At 51.4% G+C, this 13,564-nt stretch overlaps 1 protein-coding gene across 38 annotated transcripts in view; it reads left to right on the top strand.

Moving 5' to 3' along the window:
* Positions 1-13,122, top strand: part of Ppp6r2 (protein phosphatase 6, regulatory subunit 2) — a 75,565-nt gene extending 62,443 nt beyond the window's left edge. For 20 of the 38 annotated variants that reach the window (XM_006521402.3, XM_030248771.1, XM_006521398.2 and 17 more), the window contains 14 exons: positions 77-292; positions 1,560-1,624; positions 3,362-3,477; positions 4,806-4,891; positions 5,380-5,460; positions 5,827-5,924; positions 6,114-6,171; positions 6,466-6,590; positions 6,862-7,025; positions 7,955-8,111; positions 8,198-8,286; positions 8,990-9,185; positions 11,886-12,113; positions 12,205-13,122. In XM_006521402.3, coding sequence (XP_006521465.1) covers positions 77-292; positions 1,560-1,624; positions 3,362-3,477; positions 4,806-4,891; positions 5,380-5,460; positions 5,827-5,924; positions 6,114-6,171; positions 6,466-6,590; positions 6,862-7,025; positions 7,955-8,111; positions 8,198-8,286; positions 8,990-9,185; positions 11,886-12,113; positions 12,205-12,253 — 1,728 coding nt within the window. In that variant the 3' untranslated portion in view covers positions 12,254-13,122. Of the gene's footprint in view, positions 1-76; positions 293-1,459; positions 1,625-3,361; positions 3,537-4,805; positions 4,892-5,379; positions 5,461-5,826; positions 5,925-6,113; positions 6,172-6,465; positions 6,591-6,861; positions 7,026-7,954; positions 8,112-8,197; positions 8,287-8,972; positions 9,186-11,885; positions 12,114-12,204 lie in introns of those variants that run through there. The other 18 variants (XM_006521405.3, XM_030248767.1, XM_030248770.1 and 15 more) reach the window with 6 other exon arrangements.
* Positions 13,123-13,564: the final 442 nt, after the last annotated feature.

Raw genomic sequence — 13,564 nt, forward strand, 5'->3', positions numbered from 1 at the left:
GCGGATGAAGTTTGAGAGTGGTTTCTTCTTTACCTTGGTACTTCTAAAGCCTGTCTTCTGTCCTCTGTTTACTCAGGACTTGTTCTTTAAGTACACCTGGAATAACTTTTTGCACCTCCAAGTGGAACTATGCATAGCCGCTATTCTTTCCCACGCTGCTCGGGAGGAGCAGGCAGAAGCCAGTGGATCCGATGGCAAGGTGGAGCCTCTGCAGGGCAGTGGAGATGGGAATGGGAAGCTGGAGACCACCCCATCCATCACCAGCCCTCCTGAGAACACAATGGTGACCCATGTAAGTCCAGGCCATGTGGGGCCGTGCCACCTGCAGCCAGCACTTCCCAGACTCCAGCGTGTTAGCTCCTAACCCTCACATGGGTCCGAGGTGCTGCCATCTTTGACCCACAAGAACACAAAATTGTAAAGAAACATTCAGTTGGAGAAGGCAAGCCATTGTTTGCAAAGATGATCTTGTGGTTGTGGGTTGTGTCTGTGTAGGCATACTGGATACTGCAGTGACACCCCCTCCCCCATGGCTGTACTCACAAGTGGCCCCTGCTTTGCTCAATCCATCTTTATAACTAAACACAAAGGAAAACACAAGAGTTAAGTTCTCATGAGAAAGCTTTCTGGAACCTTAGACCTCGAAGCCCGGTGCCCCTGCTTTCTCCGTGACTTCTCTTATTCTCCAGAGAATGGCCATAGTTGTCACCTCATCCCTTCCCCTGTGTAGGTCACCCTAGGGTTAGAGTCTGCAGCTCAATTTCTTTTTGACATCGGCACTTAACACTGTCCCTGGGACAGAGCAGCCCTAATGAATGTCTGACAGGGAAAAAAGGGTCAAGCAGCTTGGGCCATAAGCTGTACCTGCGCCAAGACCTGCTGTGACTGCTACCCACTTCTAAAGTGGGAAAGAACATTCTGGGCCAAGTGGGCTGACAGGAGGGCAGAGGTTTGGGAGAGGGCTGCTGGGTCTCTGTCCCAGTGTCTCATAGACAGCAGTGCTTGACTGGGTTTAGAAGGTCTCAGTGCTACTTGCATGGGGTGTGTATCCTGGGAACCTGGGAGCAAATCTGGCAGGAGCTAAGACTGGCTAAGATGCATTTAGTCTGGCCCACAGTTTATGGCCCAACCATGAGGCTTGCAATTATAATGGCAAGAGCTACCTAGGGACAGGGAACGTTATTCAGAGGCCAACAGGGACCATGGATAGTGACATGGAGGTGTGAATAGGGGTCTGTAACAAACATCCAAGAAAATAGTGTATGTGGGGGAAAAGAAAATGTTGAGGGCCCCAAGAGCTGGTGGGAGAGTGCTCAGAGGTATAGGTGGGGGCCCATAGGAGGAGGGGAGGCAGAAGTCGTCTAGCATATCAGAGGAGCATAGAGTGCCTTTACTACAGTGCTGGTCTTCATTCTCAGGCCATTCAGTAACATGAGCATCAGTGATGTCATTGCCACAGGGTCTTCAGTGCTGATTTGCCAGTTCACTACCTGCAGCACCTAGGAGGCAGTGTGAACCTTGGGCTCCCTCTCACACTGCTTGCCGCTCTGCTCTCACAGCTGTTCCAGAAGTGCTGCCTGGTACAGAGGATCCTGGAAGCCTGGGAAGCCAATGACCACACACAGTAAGGACTCTGAGGAACCCCCTTGTCCGACTCCAGGCCCCTTGTCAGGCATCAGCAGTGTCTAATGTAGATATGTGCCTGGGACTGTTCTAGAAGGGATCTTGCTACTGGGTATACATCAGGAAGGGGGAGGCAGGGAGGCCTGGAGAGGAGGGTTATACTGAGTGACAGATGGCCAGGCCACTGTGAGGGTCATATTGAGTGACAGATGGTCAGGCCACACAGTGGTCGGTAAGTGACCCCTTCCTACTTGTCTGGCTTGTTCTTTATGTTCTTGTGGGTTTTATTTTTTGTTTGTGTTTTTTGGTGTCTGTGTGACAGGGTCTCATTATGTAGCCCTGACTATCCTGGAATTCACCGCATAGCCAAACTTAAACTCAGACATCCTGAGGAGCCTGCTGTTGCCTCCCAAATGAATGCTGGGATTAAGGGCATTTGCCACTAGAACCAGCCAATAGTTTGGTGTTTTGAAACAGTCTTACAAGATAGCCCAGGCTGGCCTAAAACTTTTTTTTAAATTATTTATTTATTATATATAAGTACACTGTAGATGTCTTCAGACACACCAGAAGAGGGCATCAGATCTCATTATAGATGGTTGTGAGCCACCATGTGGTTGCTGGGATTTGAACTCATGACCTTTGGAAGAGCAGTCAGTGCTCTTAACCGCTGGACCATCTTTCCAGCCCTGGCCTAAAACTTCTATTACTGCTGCCTCAGCTTCCCATGTGCTGGCTACAACCATTCTTTTCTTTTTTCTTTTAAATGTATTATTTTATGTGTGAGTGTTTTGCCTCATGTATATTTGTGCACTATGAGTATATGCCTGGTACCCTCAGAGGCCAGATGATGGCACTGGATCCCCTAGAACTGGAGTTACTGGTGGTTGTGAGCTACCATGTGGGTGCTAGGATTCAAACCCAGGGCCTCTGGAAGAGCAGCCAGTGCTTTTAACTGATAAGCCATTTCTCCAGCCCCAGCTGTTCTTGCTTTTACTAAACTTGGAGCACACTTTGTTGGCGCATGTACACAGGGATTCATGTTAGCTTTTCTGCAGCATCTGTTGGAGCCTTCCCTCCACTCAAGAAGCAATGCTCTGTGTTTCTCAGGGATAGGTGGCCACCCTCATTCATGTGTTGTGCTCTGAGAACAGGCTGTTTCTAGGCAGTTTGAGCAGCACTCATGGGAGCCCAAGGTGTGTGAGTACAGTTGTGGGACTATCACCCAGGATCTGTGAGAGGCACAAGTAGAGGCTAGAGCAGCTCACTTGGTGTGGAGGCCCTCCCAAGCTCCAGCAGTGACAGTGTCCCAGAAACAGTGTGCCCAGCACAAGCTGTGCCGCCATCAGTCCTGACTCAGCTGCTCTGTCACTACTGCCTCTGGTGGAACTTGGGCCAGCACTGAGCTGTCTGCTTCCATCTTCATGTCCATCCCTGGGCACGGAGTAAGCATCAGTGTTTCTAGGTGCGATAGGGGAGGAGTGACTGAACTTACGCATAGCAGATGCTCCTTACCCACCAGGGTCCTAGAGCTGAGGCTGTTGGTCAGGCCCAGCTCTTGACTGCTTAGGTTGTTTCCCTAGAATTTACCCTGGAGTGACAACTGCAAAGTAGGCAAAGGCCTAGGTGACAGGTGAATGGAGATGACCTTCAGGAAGCCTGCCACTTGGCCCTCCCAGCAAGAAGTTGGGCAAAACCTGGACTGAACGACCTGCTTAATAGATGGTTTCCCTTCCAGGGCAGCAGGTGGTATGAGACGTGGGAATATGGGCCACCTCACAAGGATCGCCAATGCAGTTGTACAGAACCTGGAGCAGGGCCCGGTGCAGGCCCACATCAGTGAAGTCATCCGAGGTGTGCCCACTACGCTCCCTTCCCTCTGCCCTCTGTCCTCAGGAGTGACAACTACACTGGTATAGTCAAACCATGCAGCCTTCTTTGTCATCTTCTCAGGGTAGGCTGGGTGTCCTGTTCATGGAGCAGAGATCTGAGTATAGGAGACTCAGCCTGCCAAGGACAGTTCATGACTCAGTGCTGGGCCTCGAAACTGTGAGCTTCTCACCAAGCTCTCTTGTACTCACGGGCTTTCCAGAGCTGTGCCTGTACTAGAGGTCCTGACTCACCTTCCTGTCTTGTTTCCATCTCACACTATTTAGAGGGCCTTCCTAGTTTTCATATCAGGAGGCCATGAGTGTAGGTGATATTCTGTCCCCTAGAAGTAGGTTGTGGGCAGCAAGGCCTGAAACCCTGAACTCTATGCCCCAAGCAAAAGAGCAGAGCTTCTCCCCTCAGACATGACGCCTACTGCCCTGAGCAGTTCCCTTATGCAATACCTCCCCAACAAGTATGAGTTAAGGAAGCTCCACGTGGTCCTCCCCATGACCCAGGACCAGAGGAATTGTTTTCTTTGTGGTATCTTGGAGGCCACTTGCCTGTCCACCTTCTTCCTAGGTATACTGCAACAGTGGTGAAGTTGAGCTTGCTGGTCCATCATCACTCATGATGAGTGGGCAGCAGGGCAGAACAGTGAACAAGCTGAGGTGGCTCCCTTGTTGCTAGAAGGGAAAAAGAAATGGGCTTGGAGCCCAGTTTAGGGAGGTGAGGGGTGAGCAGAAGGTTCTTGTTTCCAGTTAGGCCCAGGTTCTAGTTTCCCACACTCCAGGCCTAGGAGTGCAGTAGGAAGGTGCTCACTTCCTCAGACCCTTAGGGTAGACATATGTACCAGCAGGTAGTTTCAGACCAGGCCTGCTGGCATAAACTATTAATCCCAGTACTCTGGAGGCAGAGATAGGCAGATCTTTAGGAGTTTGAGGCCTGCCTGGTCTACATACTGAGTTCCAGGACAGCCAGAGTTACATGGTTTCACCATGTCTCAAAAAACATAAAACAACAGAACTCTCATGCCCGATACGGTCTCTGTAGAACAAGCTGAACATTGCCCTGCTCAGAGTTGTTGTAGCCTAAGGCCCTGGAGGACATTAACCCTCCCCCTTTGCTGTATAGGCTTATTTCCTATCAGCAGCCCCTGTTTGTCTTGAGTGGACTGATCGTAGAAGCATAACTTGTCCCTCTCTGGACCAGCCCTTGCCTGCTAGGGCTCCTGAGTGCCCTACCCTTGGGACTCATAAGTCCCACACTTATGAGGGTACTCACAGGACTTATGAGTAGCACTTACTTTGCAGGGCTCCCTGCAGATTGCCGTGGACGCTGGGAGAGCTTTGTGGAAGAGACATTGATGGAGACCAACCGCAGGAACACTGTGGACCTGGTGAGGAAGCTGGGGCTCCTTCCATGGTGACCATTGGCAGTCCCATATGTACCACTCTGCAGCACAGGGCGAGGAGGAATGCGCAAGGGCAGGACTGGACATTTAGTTCAGCCTCTGGCCTGCAGTCTGTTACATACCCTTGCTATGTCGCAGCAGAGCTGGCTCCCTGAGGATCTCTTTGCAAAGCTAGTGCTTTCTTGATCTCCACCCTCCAGAGCTATGGCTTATTTGTGAAGGACTCTGCTTAGTTCCCAGGGCATTACCTGGACCAGGGAGGCTGGGCTCTCTTTCAGGAGGCTTTGGCCTCAGTTGGCATTTCCTTGCAGTGAGCTGCACAGGCCTACAGGTGTCAGGGGATTGGTGGTGTGGGAGGGTATCGGGGAGGGGGAGACTCAGGCTGGGCTGGGCGGGACCTGGGGCTCTGGCTGGAATGGACTGGGTGGGGTCTGGCTAGCTCACATGCCCACCCCATCTGGCCTGTGTTTTAGGTGAGCACTCACCACCTTCACTCCTCAAGTGAGGACGAGGACATTGAGGGGACTTTCCCTAACGAGCTGTCCCTTCAGCAGGTGAGGGCATGGCCGGCACTCTGCACCCTGCCGGGCCCTTCTGGAGCCTGTGTCCTTGGTAGTGCTTAGTTGCCGTGACATTGCATAGAAAAGAGAGAAGTAACTCATCTCCGAGCGCATCTGGGGAGAGGGGGCTGGGCGAGTACCCCAAAGTCACGTTACCGTGGTGAGAGAGACCTGGGGACAGTAAGCTTGGAGGCCGACTGAGGAGGTGCTCTCTGTATGCAACTGCTCAACCACTGTGAGCAGTCAACCTCTGCGAAAATCCACTGCCTGCTTCCTAAGAGGCTCCTGAGCAATGGAGTGGGTTCCAAGGAGCAGCCACCAGGCGACAACTTGTTCCATAGCTGTACCCTCTCCTCCCAGGCCTTCTCTGAGTACCAGATCCAGCAGATGACAGCAAACTTTGTGGATCAGTTTGGCTTCAATGATGAGGAGTTTGCAGACCAGGATGACAACATCAAGTGAGTACAGCCACCATGAAGGCTCCGGCTCTAGGCTAGCACTGCCCTAAGCAACAGCACCATAGAAGCAGCTCCAAGTGATCTTGGCAGGAATGAGGTCCACTGTCCCTGAGGAGATAGCAAGCCCTACTACCCGAGGGCCCAGGCCTGCTGGAGCAGAGGCGGTACTGAGGGACCTTGTTCTTGCAGCGCCCCATTTGACCGGATTGCAGAGATCAACTTCAACATTGAAGCCGATGAGGACAGTGTGAGTGATGGGGGCCGCTGCAGGGCTGCAGGGCATAGCAGCATTTTATTACACTGCTCAGATAGTTCACAGTGTCCACAACTTGGTCCTTGTCACAGGTGGATGGAACCATGGGGCCCTGGCCAGTATATTTGTGTGTCAGGACTGGGAGGCTCCCCTCTATGGGAGTTGAGAGCCGAGCTTCCCTCCTTGCCTCCTCCCACACTGTCTGTCGGCCATGTTCTGTGAGCTAGCCCCTCTGGAGTTCTTTGGGACCAGATTCTCCAGAAAACAGCTCTGCATTCTGTCTTACAGCCCAGTGCAGCTCTGTTTGAAGCCTGTTGCAGTGATCGGATCCAGCCCTTTGATGATGATGAAGAGGAGGACATTTGGGAAGATGACGAGACTCGATGCGCTGCCCGGGTGATGGCCAGAGCCAGGTGTGGGTTCACTCATCCTCCCAAAGCCCCCACCAGCGGGGAGCAGGCAAGATTAAGCGCTGGGTATTCAGCCACTGTTAAAAGTGCTCAGACACCTAGAGGGGCAGTGGCCCTTCTTGCAGAAACCAGAGCAGACCTGGGAGCCAAGCAGTGCTTATTCTAGACACCCCGTACTCAACCCTGGTCCCAATTCCTGAGCCATCACAGGTTCTCCAGCATTGGGCATCTAACCAAGGCTCACCAAACATCTGCTACCTTTATGTCTGCCCAGGTTTGGAGCCCCTCATGTCTCAGATAATTACTCAAAGAATGCTTTGGAACATGGAGGCCAGGACAGGAAGACTGGCTCAGCAGTAGCTAGGAATGTGCCTGGATTGGCCGCTCCTTCATCTCCTACACAGAAAGAAGGTCCTCGCTCAGAGAGTGATTCAGCAGGTAGTACCTGAAGACTGTACAAGGGACATGGGTACTGAGGACAGGGTGTGGTGACTTGGCTGAGGGACCCCCTTTGAGCCACTGTTTTTCCAGCAGTTGATTTCCTAGTTCCCCATCTACACATGGTTTCATGAAATGTTTTGGGAGGTCTGGCCACCACGGGTTCTGCTGTGCACTGAATCGAGCCAGGTGTTCTTACTCCCTTCCACTGTAGTGCCTGCCTGTATACATGTGCACTTGCACAGCTGGTGTCCATTCTGTTTGCTAGGGAAGGGAAACCCCATGTAACCTGTATGTTGCTATTTGCCATCTCTCAGATGTACTTGGGAGCATCTACCCATATACTTCCTCTTAGAGACCTCTCTTACCTGCTCTGGGGTATTAGATACTCAGGACACGGGCAAGAAACCAGCTGTCTGTTAGGAGTTGCCAGCACCTTAGCTGGAGCTGGCCAGCTGCAAGGGCAGGAACACCCACAGTAGGGGCCCCCCATGCTGTGTGCCTGCTATGACCTGGGTTGGGACAGGTGAGATGGTACCTACTTTGTACCATCAGCCTTACTGGAGGACAGATGGGGCTTTACAGGTATCTCATGAGGCACCACATCAGCAAGAACTGATGCCCATACATGTGCTCTGTGGCAGTGGGTAGCTTAATAGGACCCTTTCCAGGTCATTCACAGGTCTTATGCCCAAGTGTCCCAGGGTTTGAAGCCATACTACCTTTTGCAAAGCACAAGCAGTGCTGGGGAGTCCCGCCATCTCTGACACTCGAGACAGTGGGGGCTCTTCTGGGGTTTCCTATGGGAGCATCTTGCATTCCTGGTCAGCTCTGATGACCCCGCTATTCATCTACGTGAGAGATGCTTCTCCCTCGCCTATCACATACTAGGCCTGCCTATTCTTGACTGCTGCGTCTCCTTCTGGCAGGTACTACATGGACAGCAGTTTTTGATGAGCCAGTGAACCCGCTGTCTGCAACCCCAGGAGCTGCGAGGGATGTGGGTTCTAGTGCATGGGCGGCTGGTCCTTCAGTTGTAGAGGAGAAAGGCTGGGCCAAATTCACCGACTTCCAGCCTTTCTGCTGGTAACAAACATCAGAATGGAATCTTGCCTGTTGGGTATCAGGACCAGTGTTGTCCAGTGGGCTCAGCATGTCATCTTCTTTTCTAGCTCTGAGACAGGGCCCCGGTGCAGCTCTCCTGTGGACATGGACCACAGCAATGCCGAGGGTGGCCAGAGTCCAGGCCCAGAGAAAACCTGTGAGTAGCAACAGCTCAGACAGCTGCCTTGACTAGTTGGCAGGCCTGATGCAAGGCTAGACCCTATTGAGAAGGTGGGAAGTGGCCTCGGCCCCAGGTGTGGTTATGTATTTGTGATGTTGGAATCCTTACATACATATGGGATTGGAGTTATCATGATTTGTTCACTGTACAATACATGAGGAACTTTAGGGTCCTCCAGCTTTAGGGGTAGAAGGCAGGACAACATGTATGAGCATGTAGGGTGTCCTCAGAGCCAGGTCCAATCAGGCTCCATGGCCCAGGCCTGTACTTTACAACATCCTTGAGTCACATTGTTATGTAGATGAGTCCCTGTTGGGATGCCACTATGGGACTTGACTTGGCCTCTCTCTCCTTCCCAGGCAAGTGGACTGGGTAAGAACGCTCCTGGGCATTAGGTTTAAAGTGGCTTCTCTGAGCCCATGTTTCCTCCTCTGAGAAGAGCACACACATCTCCTATCTAGTGGAGTAGTGGGGCAGCCCACATGAAAGGTACATAGCAGTTCATGTGGTTCCTGCGAACATGCAGATACACGTGCATAACACTCAGGAAGCCAACATGTGCCGTCTCTGCCACTCATCTCACACTGACTTATGCAAATCTGGGATCCCTGAGGCCATGGTATCTGTGTTCTCTGGCTCCTCTGCCCTCACAAATATCGCAGGGTTTCTTCTTTTGCAGTTGGTCCTACCTCGCCTTGTGCCTGGAATGTGTGTGTCACTAGGAAGGCCCCCCTGGTAGCCTCTGACAGCAGCTCCTCTGGGGGATCTGACAGTGAAGATGACGAGAAGGCAGCGGGTGCTGTGGAAGCTGTGTGCACAGGCCATACTGGAAAGGTCTCCCCACCACCCAGGACAGCGGAGGCTGCTGTTGGCAGGTGTGAAGGGACTGGAAAGCTTTCCTGGGAGGCCCAGTGAACACTGCATGGCTTCTGAGAACAGGGCTCAGTGGCCAGTCTTCAGTTCCTTGAGAACAAGTGGAGGTTAGACTGGAATCCTTGCTGCTGCTCCATGGCTAATGATCCTGTAAAGCTGTCTCTAGAAAAACAGTGCCTCTTTCTAATGGAAAGGCTGAACCAGAGGGCTTCTTAGACAACAGTGTATATTTTCTGTTTTAAATGTTTCAGAGTAGAAGATAGAACCTGGATGTCCCAAGAGCTCCCCAGAAACTTGGAATGACAGTCTCCACTACAGGTGCCAGTTACAGAGAATACCTGGTTTTCAGGCTCTGGGACTGGCTAACCTCCTTGGTGTCTACGGTTGTCCCAGACAGTGGAGGAAAGGCCTGTTGCCCTTAACTTTCTGTAGGGCAAGCTTAGGACTCTGGCCAGCCCTCTCCTGTTACCCCACTTTGTGCTGTGCCATTTGTTGTAGGGCACTTGTGAATTACAGTCAGGTGCCCTGCACGCTCGCACAGTAGGACAAAATGCATCTCAGGGTTAGGGATTAGGTGTAGTCTGAGCCCTGATTGGGAAGTAGAAGCAGCTCGCAGGTGGTCAAGCCACAGTTCCCCTGCAGTGTCTGAAGGCCGTCCCTAGGGAAGGAATCAGGTATGTTGTCATCATCCTTGCCAAGAGGCCAGCCACTCCAGCAAGTGCTTCTATTTTGAGTGGTCAAGATGAGAATATAGGACCAAGGTGTCAAGGAGCTACCCAGTGAGTCAGGGGTACTCCACAAAGCTAGATCTCTGTGTTCCCCAGGGAGCTCAGCCTCCTGGCATTCAGCGGTGGGAGAGCAGGTGGTGAGGCTCAGGAGCATAAGGAGTTGTCTGTGGGTACAGGATACTGGAAATGGCTTCCCATACAAAGGCCCTGAGGCAGGATCTCCACCTAAGTTCAGGGTACAGTAGAGGAAGTCTCAGGGCTGGACCCTACCAGGAGACAAGGTACTAATCTCACAAGGCTCTTGACCTTAGGCCCATGTGGGGGTTTTGTTTTGGATTCTGCATCTACTCTTAAATGAGTATCACCTATGGGGTTTCTGGCCTTGTCTCTGCCTACACTTCCAAGTCTGGGATGTACCTGACACCAGCTTGTTCTTGACACAGTGGGCACCAGACAGACTGCCTAGCACAAGTTCACCATCATGCATTCAGGCTCTGGGTCCTACCAGCCCTGCCTCCTCCTCCTCCTCACACACAGGGTAGGCCCTGCCCACGTGTGTGCTTCTTGAGGGTCCTCTGTGATATTGGAACTTAAGGGGTTTCCCTCAGCTAAGCGGGAAGATTAAGCAGCTGGAATCCATGGTTGGTATAACCCAGTGGTTCCCAACCTTCCTAGTGTGTGACCCTTTAATACAGTCTCACATGCTGTGGTGATCCCAGTCATAAATCATTTTTGTTGCTACTTCACAACTAGAACTTTGGTACTGTGATGAACATAACTGTAAAGAGCCACAGCCCACAGTTGAGAACTGCTGTTTGCAGCTGGGACTCAAAGTTTCATACTCTGTACCCATAGCGTCTGGCTGCTCATGTCCAAAGCTCATTGAGGCCCTGGCTCTTGTGTTCTAGGAACCCTAGGCAGGATATCGCCCCTAAAGCAAACACCACTATATATCTAAAAGATTTGTAGAAAAGCAAAAATGTAGAGCCAAGACTTGGAGAAGGGTTCACATGGCTACTGATTCAGATGTGATAAAATTAACTAAGAGGAAAAGCCTAGACTGGAGTTCCTTGGGTTGAGAGTACACAGGCTTGTTTGTGAGTTTTGCTGTGTTGTGGAGGGTGGTCTCAACTCACAACTGTCCCACCTCCATCTCTTTAGTGATCAGATTACCGAGGAAGATCACCACATCCAACTAACAGCCTACCTTTAGAGACCTTCATCCTCTTTTTCTAAATCCTTCCTAGAGAAGTACTTTAACCCTGCTGCAAAAAGACAAAGTAAATCCTTTACAAAGCTATTTTCAAAACCTGCTAGATAGTTGAACCACTGCCAAGTTTATTCAGCCTCTACAACTCCCTCCCTCCCTGCTTGTCCTGCATCTCATCTGAGAACCCCTCCCTGGGACAGAGCCAGGTATCTTTGTTCTGCAGGATCCATCTGTTACTTGTGGTTAGTCTAGGCTAGCTTTGGGTATGAAGACACTCAGTCCTTATATAATCCCTCCTCCTCACCTCACTTTTTTTGCAAACACAGGTCTCACTTTATAGCCCTGGCTGGCCTGGAACTCTCTATGGAGGTCAGGATGGACTCAAACTCAGTGACCTGCCTACCTATGTCTCCTAAGTACACGATAAAGGCATGGCCCACCATGCCTGGTCATCAGGGACCCTTTAGATAGCGTAAGGGTGAAGTTAAATTTAAGCAGCAACATTGGGGCCATCAGTAAATGAAGCTCCACAGCTGTCAGGATTTGAGTGCTGCTTATAGGAAGGATTGAGGTCATGATCATCATGTAGTTTGTCCCACTGTCTGGGACTCAGGGCTACAAAGCCAGCTGTAGTCATGCCACAAAAGAGATAAGCAGATAGGAGCTGTGCGTATCACTTGGAGGCCCTTTGCTGGTTGTTGGGTATCTGAAATAGGCAGCAGTGAAGTAGGGGCACCCATAACTGGAGCCTATTTGCCACACAGGGCTGAGTGTCCTGACAGTACCGTGTTAGCCCCTGCCTGCCCCGCACCTTCAGAAGTGACCATCAGTCCTGCCGTGGCTACCATAGCACCAAGCAAGGCAGGCTCTCCCACGGCCACCATAGTGGTCTCTTCCTCAGTGGCTGCTGCAGTGCCCCCAGGACCGATCGTGGCAGTAACCACAGCAGCCCCAGCCATAGTTGCCACCCTGGGGACGATGACAAAGGACAGGTGAGTAGATTGGCCAAAGAGGGTAGGGTGGGACTGGATGAACCCCAGAAGCCCACATGCTGCAACTCTGCCTCTTCCCCCATTTATGCAGGAAGGCAGATGCCCTGCCAGAAGGCGCTGCCTTAAATGGTCCTGTGTAACTGCTGCCACCCGGCCGTGGCCCGCCCTGGTCAGGCTGCTTCCTTAATCAAGAAAACTACCTGGTGATGCAATTTTTTTTTTTAATTTAACTTTAAAATAAATGCTGCATTTGGTAAAGCTGGCAGTGGAACCAGTTGGATGACCCAGCTCCTGTCTCTCCTACCTGCCCTTGGTCCTTTTGGAAGACAGATGGACCTGGCCACTCCCTGTCCAGGTCTTGGTCTGGCAATGAGGCCCCTGACTTGCAGCTTCTACCTGCAGGACTTGGTGAGGGAACAAGACCCTACGGTGCCAGCACCGTCAGATGGGCAGGAAGGGGGAGGAGCACCAGGCTCTGGTTTCATCTGTACTTTTTAATGCACGGAGGAAAAGCCTTTTTTTTTTTTTTTTTTTTTTTTTTTTGCACTTTGTACCCAGCTACAATACAGGGTCTCTCTTGGCTCACGGCAGATGTAAAGGCCTGAGTTGGAGAGACCTGATCCCCAATAATAATAATACATGGGGGTCTGGCACTAGTTTGGCCATATGAGGTCAAACCCCAGTTCTAGCTGCCCTGAGGCTCCTGGGAGCTGGCATTGAATCAGGCTACAAATTTTGACTGCCTTAAAAACAAAAGACCCTCTGGACCTGACGGAGTTGTCTCTGTGCTCAGCAGGCAGACTTGGCAGACTTGGGTGGGTGTTGGCGCTGCATCAGACATGTAAGAGTGGGCACAGAAGACCACTGGGAGGCTGAGAGACAGGGCGGGCCCATATTGTCCACGAAGAGTCTAAAAGTCTATGTTGTCTTTTTTTTTTTTTTTTTTTTAAATGTTCTGACCTTCTGACAGGGCATCCAACCCCCAATAAAAAGTATTCTTATTGAAAAAGTGTGTCTTATTGTTAGGCTGCAAATGCAGAGCCCCAGCCTGTGTGGACACCTTTGCTATCCCTAGGCTCATTCTCAGTAGTTGGGACTCATGTTGAGACAGAAATGAAAAGCTCTTCCTTAACAGTCAAACCAAGGACACCCATTTTGTAAAGGTTTGCTTCACTCAACCCCAGGGCCCATCCTGGGAAGAGAGGTGTATCCCTCTGGAAGTGAGTCAGCCCCAAGGCTCATATCCCTCCCTCCCAGCAGCTCCTCTGCTTCCTTCATTGGGTCCTGTGGTTCTGCCCTTGGCCTCTACCAGCATTCACCTTATTTCTTAGGTGCGTCAGCCACTTCCCCAGCTCTTAACACCTGAAATGTGGCGAGCAGGACCCTCCCCAGAGTCTATTCTGATGGGTTTCTTGAATCATAGTTGAGGAAAGATCTATGGTTATTCCAGG

The sequence above is a fragment of the Mus musculus genome, chromosome 15 (genome assembly GCF_000001635.26).
Source record: "Mus musculus strain C57BL/6J chromosome 15, GRCm38.p6 C57BL/6J".
Classification (NCBI taxonomy): Eukaryota; Metazoa; Chordata; class Mammalia; order Rodentia; family Muridae; genus Mus; species Mus musculus.